Source organism: Fulmarus glacialis, unplaced genomic scaffold (assembly GCF_000690835.1).
Source record: "Fulmarus glacialis isolate BGI_N327 unplaced genomic scaffold, ASM69083v1 scaffold46389, whole genome shotgun sequence".
Taxonomy (NCBI): Eukaryota; Metazoa; Chordata; class Aves; order Procellariiformes; family Procellariidae; genus Fulmarus; species Fulmarus glacialis.
Window position 1 is genome coordinate 1 of NW_009234786.1, and position 22,123 is coordinate 22,123.

The 22,123-nt window shown below is 36.2% G+C and overlaps 2 protein-coding genes across 3 annotated transcripts; one reads left to right on the forward strand and one right to left on the reverse strand.

Annotated features, from left to right (window-relative positions):
- Positions 1 to 213: 213 nt before the first annotated feature.
- Positions 214 to 21,802, forward strand: PIGF (phosphatidylinositol glycan anchor biosynthesis, class F). Of its 2 annotated transcripts, XM_009585748.1 has the most exons (6): positions 214 to 441; positions 2,148 to 2,239; positions 3,331 to 3,447; positions 8,865 to 8,973; positions 20,178 to 20,311; positions 21,657 to 21,802. In XM_009585748.1, exons 1-5 carry the CDS (start codon positions 214 to 216, stop codon positions 20,289 to 20,291), a joined length of 660 nt encoding a protein of 219 aa, XP_009584043.1. In that variant the 3' UTR covers positions 20,292 to 20,311; positions 21,657 to 21,802. The 2 variants fall into 2 exon arrangements, with proteins under 2 accessions (XP_009584043.1, XP_009584042.1); XM_009585747.1 differs by lacking the exon at positions 21,657 to 21,802 and having other exon boundaries at positions 20,178 to 20,551.
- On the reverse strand, positions 20,740 to 21,720 carry RHOQ (ras homolog family member Q; the record flags this gene model as incomplete). Its single annotated transcript, XM_009585750.1, has 2 exons — positions 20,740 to 20,895; positions 21,625 to 21,720. Coding segments are annotated over 2 exons (252 nt in total), but the record flags the coding sequence as incomplete, so codon positions are not given.
- Positions 21,803 to 22,123: the final 321 nt, after the last annotated feature.

A 22,123-nucleotide genomic window follows, 5' to 3' on the forward strand; every position in this document is an offset into this window, starting at 1 on the left:
AGTGCTGCTGTGTCCGTGGGTTTGGGGTTGGTTTTTAAACGAAGGGATGATAGTCTTCTGCCCCAAAATAATCACTTTCACCCCCAAACTGAGCTCAGAGCTCTGCCTTGTGTATTGCGACTAGGAAAAATCTTACCCTGTAGTGCTTCTGCTGCGTTTCAGTAACGGTGTGCGGCTTGCTGTCTTGCAGGTGGCCGGTTAATAGGGAACACAATGAAAGAAGCAGAAATAAGGAGGCTCTTGGCTGCCAACCTACTGTGTGTTTTTTCAATTATTCTGACAGCGGTTGTTCCCGCTTTTTTCTGGGACGGATTCACAGTGTTGGGAACACACCTTGCGTGGCTGTGTATTTGTTCTGTTTGTGTTAGTGCCCTTAATATAATCTTGCACTTAGTCCTTAAACCAAATCTGTCTGCTAAGAGAAGTTCGTTTGCTCACAAGGTAAGTTTTTTATTCTTAAATTGCTACCAGACAATACGGAGAGGAAACAAATTCTTTCACTGAAATAATCAAATGAGAAAGAAAGAAGACAATTTTTGGTGGTGAATTCTTGTTTTCCATGAATGAGCTGAGCGTAGCACCTTTCGAAATAAGTTCTGCAATATTTTCGTGATGTTAAACTTTCTCTACCTGTAAATAACCTGTTCACGTGAGCAATTCTGTGCCTTTCCTTTTCCTTGTCAATATATTGTTGTTTGTAGTCCCAGCCGTTGATCTTCCAACAATTTGCCTGGTGGCAAACGTCGGCAAAGTTGAATGGGTGCAGAACTCATTTAATAGTCCAGGCCTGACCTTCAGCGTTATAAAGTAACACTTTTCTCATGTGTAGTTATAAGTTTCTAATAACTTTAAAGCAAGAGAAATAGTTTTTAGCATTTGAGACATAAAAGAGAGACTAGCTCATTACAATTTAAACAAAGTTGGTACACTTTAAAAAATTACGTGGAAAAGTATTAAAATGGCTACATTTCCTTGGATGATGAAATTTGCATACAGAGGAATTAAAATCTGGGAGAAATTTTTGTAGTTACAGTTTGTAACAGGAGCATTAAAGGTATGAATCCCCATGAAATAGGTTTGAACAGAGCGAATTCGGAGCAGCGCACAACTTGTTCAGCGTAATACAATATTCTACACCAAACTTGTATTATTGGTGGAGAATACACCGGCATTTTGAAATCAGGTGGATAGTCTTGCACTCCCAATTTGCTGAGTCAGGCAAGATTTAGTGCTCTGATGTGGTGATTCTTAAACATTTAAGCAAACATCCCTGAAAGCAGTATCTTTGTATGCAAAGCATCTGTCTAGTTTTGCTTACTGAGGGGGATGTGAAATACACAGAGTCATTATGGAAAACAAGTATTTTAACCATCTGTGATTTTAAAATGAAGCAGACTTCATGTTCTAGGTGAGATTTCATCCCAGCCTAGCATAAGGAATAAACATTAAAAAAAAAAGTGTTCAAGTGAAATTATGGATTTCCATTGGTGACCTGATCAGAGCAGACCTATCCAGAACTGTTTTTCAAGGGGCTATGCTTCTATATAATATGGCGAGTACCCAGAAACTGTTGTCAAATTCATAGAAAATTAGATGTGTTTTGCAGATTTATAGAAAGTCATGGACATTTCTCAAATGGATTTAGAATTTAAGATGCCAAGTTCAAAATGCAGTGGTTTTTATTTCATGTAATTTTAAGTATTACATTTGATTCCGAATGTCGGTCTTTTTTTTTTCATATTACATGTTTTCTTGCTTTTAAATATTTTTTTACTTTCTGTGAAAGATGCCTTTTAATGAATGGACATAACACTCAGATGTAAAACAGAAATGTAAAAGTATCCAATAAAATTATCTCTGTTTATCTTGTCATTTCCAGTTATATTTTTTGTATGTTTGCCGTATTGTAATAGGGTGCATGAAAAAATTTTAGATGGAGTGTAATCATTTTAATTAATTATTTAAAGTATTAAACACAGGGAAAACTGTTTTGAAATATGCCATGGTATTATCATACTGTGCTGTAGCTGAAATTAAAGAAATAGGTAGAGTACAAATTGGTAAAATACAGACTACGTATGTTACTTATGTTCTCTTTTCTTTTGAAACATTATTCTGATATTTTATTGCTCATTGCTCTTTTTTAGATATCCAGATTTCTAAAATGCTGTATATACTTTTTCATGTCTTGCATACTATTTCATGCGATTATTGTTCTTTATGGAGCGCCTCTCATAGAGTAAGTCAGAAGACCCTATCTTTCTCTAAACATTTTAAAGGGCGGTTCTCCTTGCAGATACTGGTATAAGTACTTGTATATTTCGTGGTACATTGGAAGTTAAAGGATAAGCTCCTGGCTGGGGGAAGAAGGGTGGCTGGTTTGGGTTTTTTGGAGGGGTTTTGTTTGGCTTTTTTTAGAAGCTGGCTCTTACAATTTCTGTATATTTGGAGATGTGTCATTCAAGATGGTTACAAACAATTCCTTTTACTTTAATATTTATGTTAAACATATGGGTACAAACATTTTTCCAAGTTTCATTTAGTCATTTTCCCCATAAGATTCTAAAACACTCATCTTGCATATCTTTCATCCTTTTCATACTAGTGTTTTAATTTTTAGGAATGATTAAAAAAGCTGGGGGCGGGGGGGGGGGGGTCATTCAAGATGGTTACAAACAATTCCTTTTACTTTAATATTTATGTTAAACATATGGGTACAAACATTTTTCCAAGTTTCATTTAGTCATTTTCCCCATAAGATTCTAAAACACTCATCTTGCATATCTTTCATCCTTTTCATACTAGTGTTTTAATTTTTAGGAATGATTAAAAAAGCTGGGGGCGGGGGGGGGGGGGAAAAAAAAAAAAAAAAACCGCTACCAACAAAAGAAAAACACAAAAAAGGAGAAGCATGAAGCAGCCTGATTTCTGAAAGAGTTACTAAGTTACTGACTAACAATGGCATCATGTAGTTTGGTTTCATGGTTGCTTCCACAACATCAAACTAGAAAAATAAATGGAATAATGAAGTAAATATCCAAATGTACTTAAATTCAGAACTAATGTTCTATATGAGGTATCAGGCATTTAAAATAATTACTGCATTTCAGTCTTTGTGGAGATAACAAACAGATAACCAGAATTCTTTCCATCTTTCTTTACTATTCTACAGAGTAAGAAGAAAATACTTTATTCTTCTACATGAGGTTTAAGAAAGCATGCATGCTTTCACAAGTTGACTTAGAGGGTTTTTTTTTTTTTCCTAAGTCTTGGAACTCTTAGAAAATTAGTAACTACCTAACTTAATTTTGTAATATTCCTTCTTTGTAGGTCAGTGACTGAGACATTTTTGTTTGCAGTTCTCCTGTCTACCTTTACTACTTTACAATGCTTGTGTATGCTGGGACCAAACATACAAGCATGGATACGGGTATTTAGTAAAAATGGGTAAGTTCTATTCTAAAGTTTCTGATCTTACCCAGAATAGAAAAGGACAGAATTGATGTCAACAATATATCATGGAATTTTGTTGTAAAGAAAGGAAAAACTTCCTGAATTATGGGTGTGTTTCATGTTTGTAATTACAGGCTTATGAAAGCTTTTCTGGCAAAATTATTATTTATTTTGAAGACATTGATTCAAAAAACTGGCTTTTTATTTTTGGTGTCCAGACGCTAAATCTCACTTTATATGTGTTTGAAGGAAGTAAAGTTTCAAACGCACGTTTTACAGGTGTAAAACTGTTGTGCGGTCCAGTAAGGTGGTTGTCAAATAAAGACGAGACCTGGGACTGGGCTGTACAGGGAGAATCTTGCACATGGTCCAATATACCTTCATAAATACAGCTTTTAAAGTAGGAATAACAAGCCAAAGCAAACACTATTTTAACAGTATTTTTAACTTGAATATAATGGTGAAAATGATATATAATTTACTGTAGTCTTAAGTATGTAATCTTTACCCATGCTCTTTCTCAAATTTCAGCTTTCATAGCTTTCAAAGAAAGCTGTTTTCAGTGTTAGAGTTTTCAAGCATTAATTTTTCTCAAGTTAAAGTAAAATGAGCCTTTTTACCTCATTTTCACCTCAGTGACAGTCATGACGTTAGCATGTGTCAAGGATAATGTATTTTTCAGAAGTATTCTACCTCTTCTGCCTTTTTTCACTCACTAAATCACAGGGCTGTTGAAAGACTGGGACACTGTCCGTAACATAAAGAAGCCCCACATATGCTTGAGATTTAATAAGATGTTAACATTCATTCCCTTTTAATAGTTCATAAGGGTGAAGTCTCATCTCAAAAGAAAGTGAAAAGTTGTATAACACTGCTGACCTATGGAGTTACTTTTGGTTTAAACTTCTGTAGAGGAGGACAGAAGTAAGAGTTTTTATAGCAGTTTCAGGTATTGACTTTTGTTTTCTCTCAGTTCTCGGCTTACTGAAAAATATCTTGAATTCTTATTCAAGTCAGTTATGCTTGTTTTATTAATTTCAGAGGAAGGGTTGAATAGACTAATAAAAGCATGGAGTTGTTTAACCAAAACAAATCATTGCTGATTCACTTCGTCATCTTTGGAGGTTTTGCAACTGGAAATAATAGTTGAATTGAAGTAACAGATGTTTGACAACATTCTGTCTTTGTGCCAGGTTAGATTTTGAATGCCTGTCAATTTCTTTCTTTCCTAGTCTAGATCTTAATGTTATTTCGGCATGGTTATTGTATAGGAAAGAGAGTTTTCTTGTTTTGACATTTTTGCTGTGACAACTTGTACATACTTCTTACTAGTGAGCTATGTGATGTTATCTTAATAAAATATCTATTTAGTAATGCTGTTTATTTAGACTAGCTTTTGAATGAAAGTAGACTACAAAGAAATATTGTAGCAAATTTTTTTATGGATTGTAGCAAGCTGCTCTTTTAAAAATAATCCTGTGTTTTTTCATTTGACCTCATGAATGAGTTGGAACGTTCTGCGTTTAAGCATGAGCTGAGTGTGGACATGATGTATTAAGAGGTTGTCTCTGACTTAACCATGTGGAATGAGGTGGGACTGGTTGAAGGGAGGAAAAGGATGGTTAGGTAATATCAACATAGCTGTTTGCCTTGAAAGAAGAGTTTAGCGAATTGAATTGCACTGGAACAGCAAGCTGGAAAGTCTGATTAAGCGTATAGCTTAGTATGAAAAAGGAATGTGTTTTAAAAATACCTGAATACAATTTAGCCTTAAGTAACTACTGGCATTTTTTTTTGTTACTCTTATTTGCCTGTGCAATATTTATAAGATAAAAATGTGCTTGTGCTATTGTCTTTGCAGAAAGAAGAAAAAGACATTAGAAAAAGAAAGTTTATCTTGATATGTCAAGTGTAAATAAGTAACAGATATTAATTACCTAGCTATTGCTCTGGATAGCTTTCTGCTATGTTTTAGGTGGTCTAGTGTGAAAATACTGATGTGCGTAATGTCTTGTCATAGGACTATTCATAAAGTTACATTCAAGTAACTTGTATGTAATCTATTGCATCGTAATAGCTATGGTACAACTGAGTCAGTCTGACTTAAATATTTGGAGATAATGCTGCAAAGTGCTTATTTTTTCTGCTTAGCAGAGATACTTCGCTTTCTCTGTTTCTACTTGCAGCACTTAGAAGTGTAGTCATTGCTAGTAAAATCACTTCTAATAAAGTTACTACAAGATCAGTCTTTAAGTGCCCATGCCTCTGGGAGGTGGATTATACATGCCGTCTCATGATAACATGTAGTTTGTGGCACGGCAGGTTTGTTGTTTGTTTTATAAAGTTTGGGTTGGTGGTGGTGTGGAGGGGAGGTGTTGTGTGGTTGGTGGTGGGGTTTTTGTTGTATACATGAAACAATTGCATGGAACACAGTTGTAGCTCAGAAAATTGCACATGTTCCACGTTGTCAAACTGAGTACACTTTTGAATTGGAAATGTCGATTTGATGGACCAAATAGATTTTTTTTTTTTTTTAATTACTTTAAGAAATTTGAACAATTTGTTCTTACCCGCATATTTCTAGTCTATGTGCACATAGAATGTGTGACAAAAATAAGTTTGTGTATTCTACATCATTAAAACTTCAATTCTAACTAGGCTGTAAATAGGGCTCTTTTCACTAATTCTGTGTTTGGGAAGGGGTGGACCCATGCCAGCTATCTCTGGACTCTGTATTCTGACATCTAGTGTTGTGACCAATGTCATGACACTAGTCATATGCTATCATCTGCTGCTGTAACCAGATGGAGGGAAATAAAAGCTACAGAAAGGGTTATCGGCACTAGTGGAAGCAGGTGACTATTCTTTAAATGGCTTTTCAGTAATTGTTGGCTGAAGTAGCTTCCTGCATAAAAGCCTTTAAGAAATCAGCTTTCAATTGCTGATTTTTATTGCTCCTTTTGGAGACTGTTTATTTCAAGTCACTAGTCTGAGTAATTGTGTTGAAATTTCTGGTATAATGGCAATTATAAGATGCCACCTGGATAGGAAATAGATTTTATTTGGAGCTTGCCAAAAAATAGTATAAACCCATAAATTTAGGGCTCCTTCCAGTTTTCATTTCACCTATTTTATCACTTGTTTGTGAACTGCATACTCTTACTGACTTGGAAATGTCCTTTGTAAAGGTAGGCATCATCCAATACTAAGTGCTGCTTAGTGTTTCAGTCCTGCCGCAGCCCAAAATTCCAGATGTTGTCTATCCAGGAGCTGTCTTAGTAAATCCTTTTGTTGGCTAACCTCTTAATTCAAACTTTATTTAAAACAGCACTTAATGTATTATATTAAAGGGGTTAAATAATTACTTTAGGCTTTAAAAGGCGTTTGTGCCACTAGTGACCATTTATTGTCTTAAATATTGCTAGTTTTGCCTGCAGAGTGATCTTCGTTGTAGTTTATTCGTAGTTAAAAAATAACCTATAAAACTCAAAGTTTATAAATGTTGCTGCAGTTGTTAGCCTCATGCAAATGAGGGGTTTATGTGATAGGTTAATGGGTTAAAGAATACCTGCAAAAATCCCAGTAAGTGACATTCCACAAAGAAAAGAGAATAATCAAAGCATTGTTCCTTCGGGATAATGTTGGAGGACAAGTCAGGTTGTATTTGAGTAGCCAGTGTCCATGCTGCAGAGTGGTTAAATTAGCAGCTCAAATGGTTCCCAAACTAGCAATGGCTGTTCTTCACTTGGGCACTATGCCCTGCTAATTCTGTTGTTTTGCTTTTGGACTCAGTCTGGTGTCTCCATATGGTGCAGCAGTATGTGTGTAGATCTACCAGATGAGATGTCTTGTGGGGTATAAATGTACCTCAGTCAGTCCTCGGCATGTTCTGCTGGCTCTTTCACTGCTTTAAGGCTGTAGTGAATGTTCTCTTCCCCATGCTGCCTAACAGCTCTCCGCTCAGTTATTCAGCTTCTGAAAATAATTTACAAGAATTTTCTATGTGCAGACTCCTAAACAATTTTATAGTTAAATCAAGACCTTTCCCTTTAAAAAAAAATCTCACACTGGTAGGATTGTGAATTGAAATGGAGTGTTGTAAGTTAAAGGGATGGGGTTATTGTAGAAGAACCAGTGCTGCTCAAAATGTCAACATTGCACTGTAAATATTAGAATCTGTATGACCTTTATTTTGCAAACAATGAAAAATGTTTGCTTTACACTTGTGAGCCATTTGGTCAATACAAGTGCAGCAGTGAATTAGGTGTACTCAGAAGTAAAGTCAGAAATTTTAGACTCTTCAAAACAAGGTGTAGGGTTAAAGTTTTCATGTCATGCAACCTAAACAGCACATGTGAAGTTCAGAGTTTACTATCCATCTAGTCTTCTAGCCATAAAAAGGCACATCTTTTTTTTCTTCTGTTGGCTAAGGCCAGGTTTCTGTTTATAATCTGAGATGTAGCAAATTTAAGATTCAGATTTCTTACCTTACTGATTTGGAGCAGGGATTTCAACCCAGTTCTCCTGTCTCAGAACCATGCCCTACTGTGTTCTGAACTTCTGCTGTTCTTGTTTCTTAATTGGTACAAAGTACTCAAATGTTCATGGCTTGAGAAAAGCAAAGCAATCACTTGGTAGATTGATGATGGACAGTAAGTGCTTATCTATTAAACAGAAACCAAATTTTTCCACAACTTTTGAAGTCAGTAGTGGTAGAAGGCTATAAACTGAGAACTGAAGTCATTAACATCTCTTATGATATGATGTGATATGATATGTGCCAGGATTGGCAATGCAAGAGTTCTTTAGCATGCAATAAATTTATCCTGCAGCCAGTGTACTTGAACTTGGATGCAACATTGCTGAAGGGCTGCAATGTGCAGGTTACATTCATCTGCAATGTTTCTTTTCAGCTGATGGAAATTTGCTTTGGAATATTCACATAGTGGACTTCTATTTTAAATTCAAATTGTCGTAGTCATCAAATAATAACAACATGTCTACACCATAGAGTACTTTGTGACTGTGCTTGCACTTTTCGGTACAATCCCATGCTACCTTTTCATGTCTGCTCTGCCTGCAATGCACACAGTATCATTGTGATACTTTCATTTGCTCAATCAAGCAGTGTTTCAAGCTCAAGAGGAGTATTTCCAGGTAAAATAAATGAGCTTTTGCAGTAAAAATCTCCTGAACTAGTGGTATGCAAAGATTGTGATTATAGCCAAAATATGCAACTTACATTTTACATATAGTTTGTATCTTTTAGGAGAAACGTGCATGCTATTTATCAAATATATGGATTTTTATATCTGTTTGTAGTCTCAAAAATCTTGGGAGAAATCAGATCTAATGTTCTGACATGGTAACTTCTGCTGCTGTTGAAATCTTTTAATACACTATTTTTACAGAGCTATGTCCATCTGGGAAAGCAGTCTACAGATTACTACCATGTGCAGTATACTTGGAGCTTGGTTTGGAGCATTTCCTATTCCTCTTGATTGGGATCGGCCTTGGCAGGTTAGTATGTATACCTTTATCATAAATATAAAAATACTAATTTTCTGGATATGCACGCTACACAAAATTGCTCTGAAACTGTACAGGTATATTGGACTTGCTCATAAGCTGTTCCTATAGGGTTATACCAAACATTTAAAAAGTCATTGGAAGCATCTGTGCTTACAGCATAAAACACAAAATTTTTACCTCAATTTTTAATACATTCTTTGTTATAGATTTATGAGTGTCTGTTGCATGCAAATTTTATCATGAAATAGAGCTGTAAGTATTTTGATAAGAAGCTAGACAAGCAGGAGGAGAAATGTGAAATTATGAAGATGGCTCCAAGTTTGTCTGCCTTCAGTCTGGTAGCTTTTATTGTTTCTGGGTAGGGAAGGAAAGATGCTTTCCTAGTGTTTTAGTTCCCCTCTATCTTCTGTAAAAGCACTTAACAGAATGCATTTTAAATGGATTTAGATTGATTTGTGGAAATGGTGTGGCCAAAGCACTGTACTAAAAACTTAGCTTCTGGTTTCAAAGGCAGGCAAGCATTAGCTTTGTAGTTGCACAATAAAAAATGTGAAGCTGGCATTGCAGATTCTGTCTTTATAAATTCAAATGTCTGTGCTATTTTCTTAATATTTTTGTTGGCATGGAGAAATGATTCCATTAAACATAACTGAAGTCTGCAATTGCCATAAAATGATGACACTAGTAACACTTTTTCCTAAATGTCCTCAGTGGATATTTTCTTTTCTCAGGTTACCAAACTCATACACTGTCAGCTGAGTAGTATCTACCAGGCCTGTTCTTAAGCAGATGGTTTCAAAGGTTTCTTTCAGAAATCAGTGTAACAGGCAACACACTTTTCTCTCTGATACTGTAGAGACATTTTACAGCTGTAATGGAAATTTGTCTTCCATAAGTAGCTAACAGCCTGCTTTTATGCCACAGCCTTTCTTTATAACAGTCTAATGAGGTATTAAAATTTCTACTTAAAAAATAATAGAGGAGTAGGTTAATACTTTAAGTAAAAAAATCAGGTTTTCTTCCCTAAAAACACTTGGGTTTACTCTTGCAAGATGTTTCACCATCAATCTGACATAGATATGTGTTGGCACTAGTTAATTGTTGATGGACATGAATGTAACCCAAAAATCAAGGGATTCATTGAAATGCAATCTCATATCTTCTTGTGAAGTCGTATTCACTTTCCTGTCCAATGAGAGGCAAGCACTTTTTTCTTGCTCAGCTGGGATTTTAAAATGGCATGTCACATCTGGCAGGTTTTATTTTATTCCCAAAATCTCATACTTTGCTAATATGCTGTGTATAAAAAATTACACCTTTTATGCACCAATGATATAAAGAAAACTTAGTTATTAAGTCAATAGGCTCTGACTAACAAAACAAAGACACTAATTGATTAAGACAGATACTTTAAGTACAGTTAATTTTTTACTTTATTTGTCCATTCCCTCATCTTCCCATAGTAGGAGACACAAGTTTGGTAATGGTCTGGCAACTTTTTCTGTTTGAAAACTCTTCCAAGTCAATAAAAGCCAAACATGACTGACGAAAGTTAAGCTCTATGATCTATAGAGACATCTAGACTTAGACATCTAAAAAGATATTATCTGACTCCTCAGAACAGCAAAGCATCTGCAGAAACCTCAGATACCATAACTTGTCACTAGCTGGGCATGAACGCTCCCCAGAGAATTCAGGCAGCAGCAGAAACTGTATGTCTGCATTTCCCTTTTCCTTCACCATCTCCACCCTCATTTCTGACATACTCCTGATACCAAAGTTGGCCGGGGAGAGTTTCTGACTATCAATTCCTGCATCAAAGCAATTTTCTTGTGCCTAGATCCAGAGCATTTGCTGCTGTGTTCTCTTCTCTCCTTTAAGTTCCCCTCATTTTTCCCTGTCCCCACTTCTCTACCTTTTACCTTGTAGGGTTTAAAATAGTGGGGTGGGGGAAGAAATCTTGCTTCCATTTTGGGTCTGAACTGCTTGATCATTACTTTAATCATCATGTGAGCAATTCAAGAGCAGCCATAGAGAAGTTTGCTTATCAGTCCTGCAGGCTGCCACTTCAACGGTCTTTGAAAACTGCAGTTTTAAGTGCTAATTTTTTAAGATCTGCTGTGTAAAGGGAAATGAAAAAAGTTCTTGTTAAAATGTAATGTAGTTTTTAAAGTCAAATTGTCTCAGCAAAGCAACACAGTGAAGCACCAAAAGGGTAACAAATCTTCAAGGCAGAAATGAACCTCTTTCAAGTAGCTTGTTAGAGATCCTGTTCACAGCTCTCAGAAGTTTTCAATCACCTATTGATAATTTAATACTTTTGTGAAGGTGATCTCTTAAATATTGGTCACCAAGGTACAGAAGGATGGGGGGGAAAAAAAGTGTCCTGGCCAGGCATTTTCAATAGTTGCCCAGGCAACACTGCTTCCCAGTTCAGCCAAGCTGAGATATATATGAATCAGGTTCTCTGAAAACACTGAACTTCATGCAACAGCTGACGTGACTCTTGTCTTTCTATCCCCACTGAGTAGTATGGATTCAGTAACATGGGTATTGAGTTGCTCGTAGTAGCTCTGCATTGCTGTCTCAGAAATCTTCAGAGCCAAGAGACATTTCTGTTGCTCTTCAGAAGTTCCCTGGGCATTAGGAATGAAACCCCTTTTTGCAAGAGTATTCTTTTTGCTACCTGATATCAGGTGATTACAGAAACGCATAGTAGATTTTTTTCACTGTAGCAATGAAAGAGGAGAGGTGCTGTCTGTGTTGTCTTCAGCCTAAGGCAAGGGAAAGAAGAATGGCCCTCATAAAGGATTCTGCTGTTCTTGCAGACCTGCTTAGTTTGGGAAGAAAATCTTTAGTGCAGATTGCCTATCTCCTGAGTGACTGATCTAAACACTGACTTACTGAATATAAAAATACCTGTACATAATGCAGTTGCAGGAGGAGGTTCTTTATTTAAAAAAAAAAAAAAAAAGAAAGAAATAATAATTTAAAAAATCCCCCCAAAAGACATGGACTGTCAGTGTTTTGTATAGAACCTAATCCAGCTGGCATGCTTATGGGAACACCAACAGATTAAGTCCCAAGCAAGGTCTGAAAAAAATCATGTAGATCTTAATGTAGGCTTAAAAATAATCAGAGCGCAGTCAAAACCAAATTACTTCTAGGCATCTGCATGAATAAAGTATTAAGCTGTCATGCTTTTGATATCAGCTGTTTCTTGTATTAGCCTAAAAGCAGTGAGCTTGAGGATTACAATTTTGGACTTACCCTTCTTGGATCCAAAAAGGGACTGAAACAGAATAGCTTAGTCTTTGGACTCAACACCAGCTTTTGAGATAAGAACAGGTTTAGAACAGGTTTAGGTTCTTAGAACACTAAGAACAATTAGTGATTGTTTTCCTTTTTGTATTTTAGACTTTTTGTTGTAAACAATTTTTTTTTTTTTTAAATCTGTAGTGGAAGTGGTTCTGCTCTACAACAGAAAATGTCTTTTAAATCTTATTATATGGGCAAGACTAAAGTAGTGGTATCATTTTAAAGAGCAGTGTTAAGGCCTTTAAGCTTGCTTGTTGCAAAATCTGGTTCTGATGTTTCTATTGGTTATGGTTAGTATTTGTGGTGTAACAATGTGTTATGGAAACACAGCTGCATTTGTACCTTTAGCTTCAGATAATTCATTATTTAAGGAGTGTTGTAGAGGAAATTGGTACTACAAGAATTGGATGGGTCAAAAATAATTGAGAAATATCATGTGATAAAGCAAACCAAAGGGTTGCTGCTGCTGCGCTTATGCTCTGTTTGTAGCTTTTAAAGTATCAAAAGTTGGCAAAAACATCTGACATCCAGCAGGTGCAGAAATGCACTATGAGATTGGAATGAAAAATGCTATTACTATTGGGTTAGCTCTGTTATAACAATCTAATATAACCTGAGGTTCACACAAAAAGTTAAGCACTGTGCCTTGAATTGGTATATTTTTCCACTTGATCAGGATTCAGTACTTTATCAAATCTAGTGTCTACACTTCAAACTGTAGACAATTTTGGAATGTCTACAGTCTACTTTTAAATTGACTGTAGTCCGGTTTGGAGAGTGGAGTATGTAAAGCCACTTCTGTGAAGTCAGTTTTGTTCACAGAAATGGCTTCAAATGAAAATGGCCTGTAGTCACTCACCTGAAGCAAACAAGAGGTTGAAGGAAAGAAAGAGAGCGTATTGAGGATGATGGAATTCCAGTAGAGTATTGAAGAAAGCTGCCTGCACTTTTCTGTAAGGCACCCATTGTCTGAATTGCCACACTCATACATATGGCAGTTCTTCTGATGTCACTTTGTTGCTGCTTTGTGGCCTTAAAAGAAAAAGCAATTGACTGCAACATTACGTTCATTTTTTGCTAATCTACGTCCCAGTCCTTAGCTGTCTGTATTGGGACTAGCATCTTTTCCTGCAATTTTAATAGAAGAACTGAAAAATTATATGGTAGTCATCCCTTTACATCATGTTTGAGATATATTAGTAGAAGCTGAGAAGTTTGTAGTACCATTACCTATATCTTACCTGATCAGAAAATCAGATGTCAATATGTCTATCTTTCACTAGAATTTGTTTTTACTTCAAAGTACTTCAGACTTCTGTGGAGTAAACTTGGTATGAAATTCACCATCAGGAGTTCCGATTCATGTGCTAATGGCTAAAATGAAAATGCTACTTCATCCTGAGTTATTCATAAACCAAAGAAAATATATTGGTTCTTTACGCATACCTCTTGTGACATGCAACAAAACCAAGATAAATACAGATATCTCAGAAAATCTTCACTTTATTTTCCATGTTTGTTTGAAAAATATTGCATACAGGGGATATTCAGATTAGTGGGCCTGTCTACATTTAAAAATAATAATGTAAAATGCATTTTTTTAGCATACAACAACTTTTACGCTAAGTAAATATTACTTAATAGGAACAGAATATTGTATTGGAAATAAAATGACATTAATTATCTGAATAATCTTTCAGAATGGAAGTGAAAAATATATAAAGCATTTCTGTTAGAAGTATAAAATATATTACTGAAAGTCAGTTGGTATCCTGATGAGTCATTGTTTTCCACTATTCTGTTGTTGTTCTTAAAGTAACTTTTTAACATAATTTGGCCATGCCTATTGCCCCTCTGCTGCTTTCAAAAAAAATTTATTTTGTAACTATGCAAAACAGTTGGTCAGGGAGACCTACTCTATGGTTGTTCCTGGTTATAGGTCTGCAGAATTAAACCTATCTCAGATAAAGGTAAAGATAGTTGCCTTACAGGAATGCAAGTTAGTCCCTACAGTAGTTACACTTCTGTATTTTAAAAAAAAAAATCCAACCAACCAAAAAAAAAAACCCAACCATTTTTCAAGACTTACTCTGCAAGACATGTTTCAGTTTATTACAAGTGTCAGACTGGTAGAATAATTTTGGCAATGTTTTGAGATTGCTATCTAATTCTTAATATCTAAATAGTTTGCAACACTTAATTATGATCATTTAAATAAAGCTATCCTAGACGATGTTCAAAAGGTTTAAAGAGCGGTACATCCATCTCTAGTTGTCTCTAGCCCTCTAATGCACAGTGGGTATGTAAGGGTTACGGATAGTTAGGACAGTTCTAGCAAAGAAATAAAAAATAACTTCCTTTGTTACAGTTGCTAATTTTTTTCAGATTGCCTATTTCAAGTTGATGGTGTACTTTTAATAACCACATGTGATTATGATCCTGGCTTCATGTGTCATATGAGAAGTGGCAGCTTGAAGCACACCACCACTGAAACAGAACAGGATCATTTAAGTGTTACTAGACACGTTGTGACACATCCTTTCTCTGCTCAGCCTGAGGTAATTTAGTTGCAGAACAAGATGGTATCATTAAAGACCAAAACCTTATCAGCACGCTTTATATGTGGTGGAACTAGTATTCCGACACCCCATTCGTCATTGACAAGAACTGAATTTTGGAAATTTTGAAGTTACTGGGTTTATTGCATGTTTTGATAACATGTTCCTGGATTTACTGTGTGCATGCCCACCCATCCATCTGGTTTTTTGTAGCATAATTTTGATCTGTTACTAATGTAACAGATCTGTTACATTCTGTTTGAACCTGTTACTAATGATAACATGTGACTTTGAAACAATATTCTGCCTACAGTGTTTTCGTATCATTAGGTAGAAGCAAAATTGATGTATTCCCACTTTATATTGGATACCGCAAACGTAATAGGTAGTGCTGATATAACTCAAATGAGTTGATTGGCTGCCATGTCATTTAGCCAATATGACTGTAAATATTAGCCTAGATACCTCTCAGACATTTGTAACCTGAAAAATAATCTGGAGAATCTTGGGTACAGTTCTTGGTGGTTACTCGAGTAAGCTGAAATACGACTATAAACTTTCACACTACTTTGTTATTCTTAACACAGCTCAGAGAGTTTCCTTCTTGTATTTGCTTTTAGATCTACTACCTACTGTGAAAGTTTGTTGTAAAAGAAGTTGCTTTATGTGAGTAGAAGGGGTAATAGCCAGTGTTTGAGGTTTTTTTAAACAGAGGTAGAAGCTTGTTCCACTTGTGTGGTTATCATTGTTTATTTAATGATATGTTTTCTTAATGTAAACCTTAATGGTGAGATCAAAGGCAGTTATGCTTGCTAAAACTTTAGAACACAAATCCACAAAACCAACTTCTAGTTACAAATGCCAGCCTGAAAAAAACTTCACACTTTCTTCTCCTCAGCATGTGCTTGTCAACACACACATTCTGTACAATGTGATAAGACACTTTTAGTTAACATGTGCACGCAACCAAAATAGATTAAAGGCATGTACTGAAATTTTTAAGACAGTACAGACTAAACAAGAATTTAAGGCATGTTAGAAACAGAGAGGGAAAGTAATTGTGCTCATTTATTCAGTTTTAAAATGAAACAAAAATTATTACATAGCTTTCTAATTGACAGTCAGAAATGGATCTTTTGAAATAGACTTTAGGAATATGAGAAAAGCACTCATCTAAAGAATGGGACCAGTTTACTAAAAAAAAAAAAAGTAAGTACAGTAGACTGCCCCACTGTATTTGTGTTTGTATAATTAAAGTTCCAGCAGTCAACTGCTTACTTTATAGTATCTTTAAAAACTTTATTAGGGTGTTGCTGCTCTGGCCTGTAAGAATCTGGCCTTTACGTCCTTATCAATGTCTATGTAATTCCCATTGCACGGGATGCAAGTTACAGACTTGTAATAGATGACAAAACTGTCATGCAGTCAGAATTCTGGTTTAACTAGCTACATGCATAGTACAGCAGAGCTAGATACCTTGCTGGGATCCTGCAACATGCTCTGCTTTCCATGCAATATGCTAAGCATTCTTACATCAGTTCATAGATGTTTTAAAGAGCGCTGAGAAAACTAGCTCATTTGTGTCCTGAAAGGTTGGCAATTCCTATTTTGAGTCCTCATTCTTAAAATGAGTTCTAGTATATACTAGAAACCTTGCAGTTCTGCAGTGTCTATTTAGCTAGCCTAAAGAAATCTCTGTTAAGTCCTATCGCTGCTGCCAGATGAAAAGAAAAGGCCAAAAGAAAATTTAAACAAATAACAGAAGTCAGGATCATTTTGCATTAACCACTGGCTCATGTTCTGTCCCTTAAAATGCAATTTTTGTGCTCATTAAGCATGTAGGGGGAGATTTGTTGTTGCCAAGCTGCTGTTCAGATTCCTAGTAATCAGATATATGTTGTTAAAATTGCCCTTTTCCACATGCATTTGATATGTGAACTGACTCTTCTTGTATTAGGCTGTGAGGATGGTAGCTGATGCTTTCCAGCTGCTGGGACAGACAAGGCATTTCATGACAGTTTCCTGAAGAATGTTCTGTCCTGTCTCCTGTGCTCCCCACACTTTTCTCTCCAAATTAATCTTCTTCCCCCTCAAAAAAAGTGCAGTTAGGCGATGTTGCCTAACATCTTACTCCCCTGCTGCTGACCCAGCCTAGACATGACATCAGTACTGGGCTAGGATAAGTCAGCTTCCTCATGGCAAAAGGGAGCATGAAGTAGGAGAAACTGAGCTGAATAGTTCTCAGGGGATGAGAGGGGTGTACTACAAGTTGCATACTTTAAACAAGTGGAATGGAATCTGTTAGAACAGGCAGACAGATATTAGCTGCTTAGATTTTTATCACTTAGAGGCAATTCATACCAAGTCAGAGAAGCTAAACCAAGTTCAAGAGGTAATATGAAAGACAGGGCAAAAGCAGACCTATCAAGCAAGTAAAACTCATTTAAAAAGGTCCAGTGGAAAGTGATTGGGTCTCAGAAAAACGAGGCCAGCAGCTAATGCAAAATAAAGCAACCCACTTTCATAGACAAAAAGCATGTGCAAGGACTGTTATTTTAGTACAGCTGATGTGCTTAAGAGCCACATCTTAATCTGTCTTTGATAATTTGCTGCTTTAGATATACCCATGGGTGCATCTGGCTGTATGTAGCCTGAAGGCCAGCAGTCAAGAATAAAAGGTGCAGAACTGGAATCATTACCTGTTTGTTAGGGTTTTTTTGCCCTGCCTTGAGGTTTACAGAAAATAGCAATGCTCTTAAGTCCAGGCCTTTAACTCCTGTGCTTAGAGAGTTTTCAAAAGGCCAATCAAGCTGCCTTCAGAACTACTTCAGGCCATCTGACCAGCATAGTAAGAATGAGTACCTGGCCTAGTACCCTTCTGTTCTATGCCACTAGAAGGGATGAGGTGGTGTTTCTTTTCTGTCTCATTCATAGACAGTGAAATGGAGTGTTTTATGGTTTCGTCCCTTTGCCCTTTATCTTTGCCAGCTGCCATTGGTGAGGGTTGGATTTCAGAGCTCAGAAACTCATGTTAAGTGAGACAGCCTGAAAATTCTGTAAGGTAACACTGATTTTTAAAAAGCAAAGCAAAAACTGAATGTTTTGCAAGACAGACAGAGGCATAATTAATATTAAAAGTTACATAACTAGTGAAAAACCGTGTTCCAAGTTGCAGTTCAGTCAGGTAAAAGAAGCTACAACAATCATCAGAGATCCTTTTAATCGTACCAACAATCACCCACTATACACAAAATACCAAAAGATACAGGGTCAATGGGTCATCAGGGATATTGACTCTCTAGTTAAGGGAATGTGAAAAATTCGGAGTCCAACATCTACCTGTACTTCTGAAAAGCAAATAGGCAACTACAGATTCACCTAATGTAGGTAAAATTTAATGAACGATCATTGATCACTCAGAGAATTTGATGTAAAAAGACCACTGAGTTATGAAGCCTCTGTCCGTAGTTTTGTGGATATTAGAGTGGTATTTGACTTCATCAGTGGATAAGAGAGTACGACTCCTGTTCCAACTGAAGGTTACTGAGTGAGCAGCTGGGGTTGCAGGGACTTTTTTATTGTTTTGTCCTTTAGACGTGTGTAATATGCAAAATGCTAGAAATAACTTAATTACATTTCATTTAAAAGTTGAAAAGATCCACCTGAAGCATAAGTTTAGCCAAGGCCACAAACTCATGTGAGTTTTAAATATACATAATATCTTACCATGCCAAAGCATCTCAAGGCTTTTTATAGAAGATCTACAATACCACTGTTAAATGAATGAAAACAAGCAAGTCTTTGGTTTGAGAGGCAACAGCCAAAATATTCAGCAACAAAAACAAGTAGCAGAGACAGAATATCCGGAAATGGAAGAATGAAACCAGGTCAGTAAAGAGTACCTAAGGCACCTTGTTTATAGTCATCTTTGCTACACTCCTTAAGACCTCCAAATAATATATAAAACTGCAAAAGCTTAGGAATGTAAAGATGAAACAGCAGAGGACAAAATTTGTTACTCTTATACCTAGTTAAAATTCCCATGATCAAAGGATGTGAATAAATATATTTTTCCAAGTGCTAATGAATTAAAGAGAAGAATCAGAGCTAGGAAAATGAATGAAAGGAGGAACCATTAAGAGTAAGTTCATTTGATATTAATGAATTGCAAGTCAAAGTGAAGTAGAAAAGAAGGCTGGACACTGAGATGTGGATATTTTCTGTAATGTCTAGTGCATTTCTCAGTCTCAAGTACTACAGAAGGTGGAAATATCCCCCTTAATTTAAAAATTAAAAAAATAGGAGAGTGCAGTCTGTTCTTGCTTCAGGAACATGCACTGTACAGCAGGAAGTGCAAAATTGACCTTGCAAAAAAAATATGCACAGGAGAATTTTGAAGAAGGATAGGAATTCAGCTTATTCTACAATAAATATTTTTAATCACCAACTTAGCTGAGACTTTCATAAAATGCAGTATGTAGTTGACTGGTAATATAAGCTACATCCGAGGACAGACTTGTTAAGTTTTGCTTTGGCCACTCCTGCCTGCAAATCAATACCAATTTTAAAAAAAAAAAAAGGGTGGGGGGAGAATCCCATTACTTCTTTGCCTCAGTACTAGATAGTTTGTGAGTCAGCTGTGTTGAGTCAGTTCCCTGTTCTTATACTAGGAAATAGAGCTTATAATTAAAGCTCTCTTTAACATAACTGGCTTACTACATGTTTGCTGAACAGGGTGCAAGATGTTCAGTCAGTTTCCAAATTTATGTTCCCTCCCTACTGCTAGCCAGAGAGAAGTTCATCCCTTTGCCTACTTTTCAAGACAAAAAAAAAGAAAGAAAACGCCTTCTATCCATCTCAGTCCCTGGCCTTATTTGAATATTAGTTCATTTATATACACCTCTAAAAATTTCAGAATGCCATGAGAGACTGTCAGGAGGAATCACCAAGAAATCTGTGGGTTTCCAAACGTGTGCAGCAGAACACGAAGTTAGGTTAGCTGAACACTTCAGGGGATATAAATACTTATAAGTTTTTTCACATAGTTTTGGGAATATTGAACTGAAGTCTGCAATAGCCAGAAGCCTGGTTACATTTTAATGCGTATTAATTAAAAACTGTACAACAGCATTTAGTGTTCATGAAGATGATTGTTACACTTTTGGCATTTTTAGGAAAGCACATCAAGCTTTAAAGTAGAATAAGACTGTACTGTCTTTCAGTACCTATATTACACTGAGAATTTGTGCTCACAAAGTACAAAAAACTGCAAACACTTTCCTCATTGTCTGCTTTTACCTTTTGTTCTCCCCTCAGGTATGGCCCATCTCCTGTTCCCTCGGAGCTACCTTTGGCTATATGGCTGGTCTGATTATTGCACCTCTGTGGATACACTGGAACCGGAAGCAGCTTACATACAAAAGCAGATAACTGGAGCAAAGAGAGACAAGGTATTTCTTTGTGCAGATTCCATACAGACTGTGCAAAAGGTTTTTTTTTTTAAGAGAGAGAGAGAGAGGGATATGTATAGTCAAAGCAGAAGACTATCCAAATTCATTTAGAGTATTTCAGGCCAAGCATCTCCACTCAATAAAATCACATAGATGCCGTTTCAGCATGGTGCAGTTTTTGCTTCCTCTAGACTATGTAACCCTGAGAGATTGTACCTTCCAGTCTGAATAAAATATTTGTAACAGATGTGGTGGCTTCTTATTACAAGTTCATTGAGTTTGATTTTATTCCTCTGGATTTCACTGGTTGTAGAAGGCAGAATCGTAGTTTTAGCTTTCAAACCTGTAACAAGTTCGCTGTGTACTTAATGCATTGTATTTAAATTCAGTAGAATTTCACAGTAAGCCTGGCCATTGTCAAATATATCTCACGTGATCAAACAGCAGTTTATGCATCTTGAGCCTATTCTCTTCTTCACTGTGTGTTTCTTTGGAGTTAGAATGGCTATAATAGCTTCATCAAAAACGGTCTTCAGTCCTTTCTGTGTTAAAGCTGAACACTCCACATAGCAGTAGGCTCCTATCTGTCAAGAAAATAAGTTAATTCAATAGCAATATACTTCAGCTGTTCACTTCTATCTGTGCACTTCTGCATTTTTCTTTTCTATAGTGACATCACAATGTTTGGCTGTGATCTAGAAAAGTTATCTGTGTGTGCATCCCCCTGTAGGTGAAGAGAAGATTTGTCTTTTGGGCAAAGATCTGGAATGTATTTTAGTTGGCTTGGTTTATAAAGCAAGCATATTAAATAAGGTCTTTGGATTGGCAGTGGGGTCCCAAGGTATTTTTGATAATTGAACAGCAAAAAAGAATTACAGGACCAATTTATCTTTCAAAAATAAGACTCTACAAATAAGTGTCCTGATAAGCATTATCCATGCAGTGTGTTAAAATGGTAGCATTCTCAAATAATTTCTTAAAGATGCTTTCAACATCTTGCTTGACCAGGAGAGGTCCCTTCCAACCTCAACAACTCTGTGATTTTAAGTCTCTGTGACTAATGCTTATGTAGTTTTTATGAGTGTCTACATAGAAAGTTCGAACTATTACTAACAGGGAAGTGCTATTACACAGCTCTGCTTGTTAGCTGTATTCAACAACGTAAGTAAATATTGTTAACTGGTAACCAGTCATAGCGTTTCATACACTGACTGGTAAAAGAAATGGGCAAAGTGGTAAAGGAAGAAAGTCAATTGGAAATAGGGTTTTTTGCTTTTTTGCTACTTGGTTTCATTTAGGAGTATCCAGTTTACCTCTTTCGCTAACTTCTGTCCTTGCTCCACAGATATGGGCTTCTCTTTCATATCATTCAGTCTTGCCAGAGTTTTTGGGTCATCACGAAGATCAATCTAGCAAGAAAGATTGCAGTTATGTTGGAATACTTTTTCTAAACAAAAGTAAGCAGGCTATATGATACCCTCTTTTTAAAGCAGAATTATTTATTTAATGGAGTATTAGGTGTATAAAAATGGAGTCATGTCATGATTCAGATCGTGGACCCTTCTTGATCCAAAAGCCCTGGAAATTTAAGCTGTGAACTACTACCTTTAATCCAGAAGGAACAAACGTTTATTCTGTAATTCAGCTCTTCAATTAGATGTGATCATGTCCGAATACTAGAATGTATATCCAGCAGTGGCAGAAAGATTAACCCAAACATAATACCAACATGTCGGTCACTTTGTAATTGAAGCCCAGTCCACTGCCCACAAGAAGCAAAAGGAAATTCATAGAATCATAGAATGGTTTGGG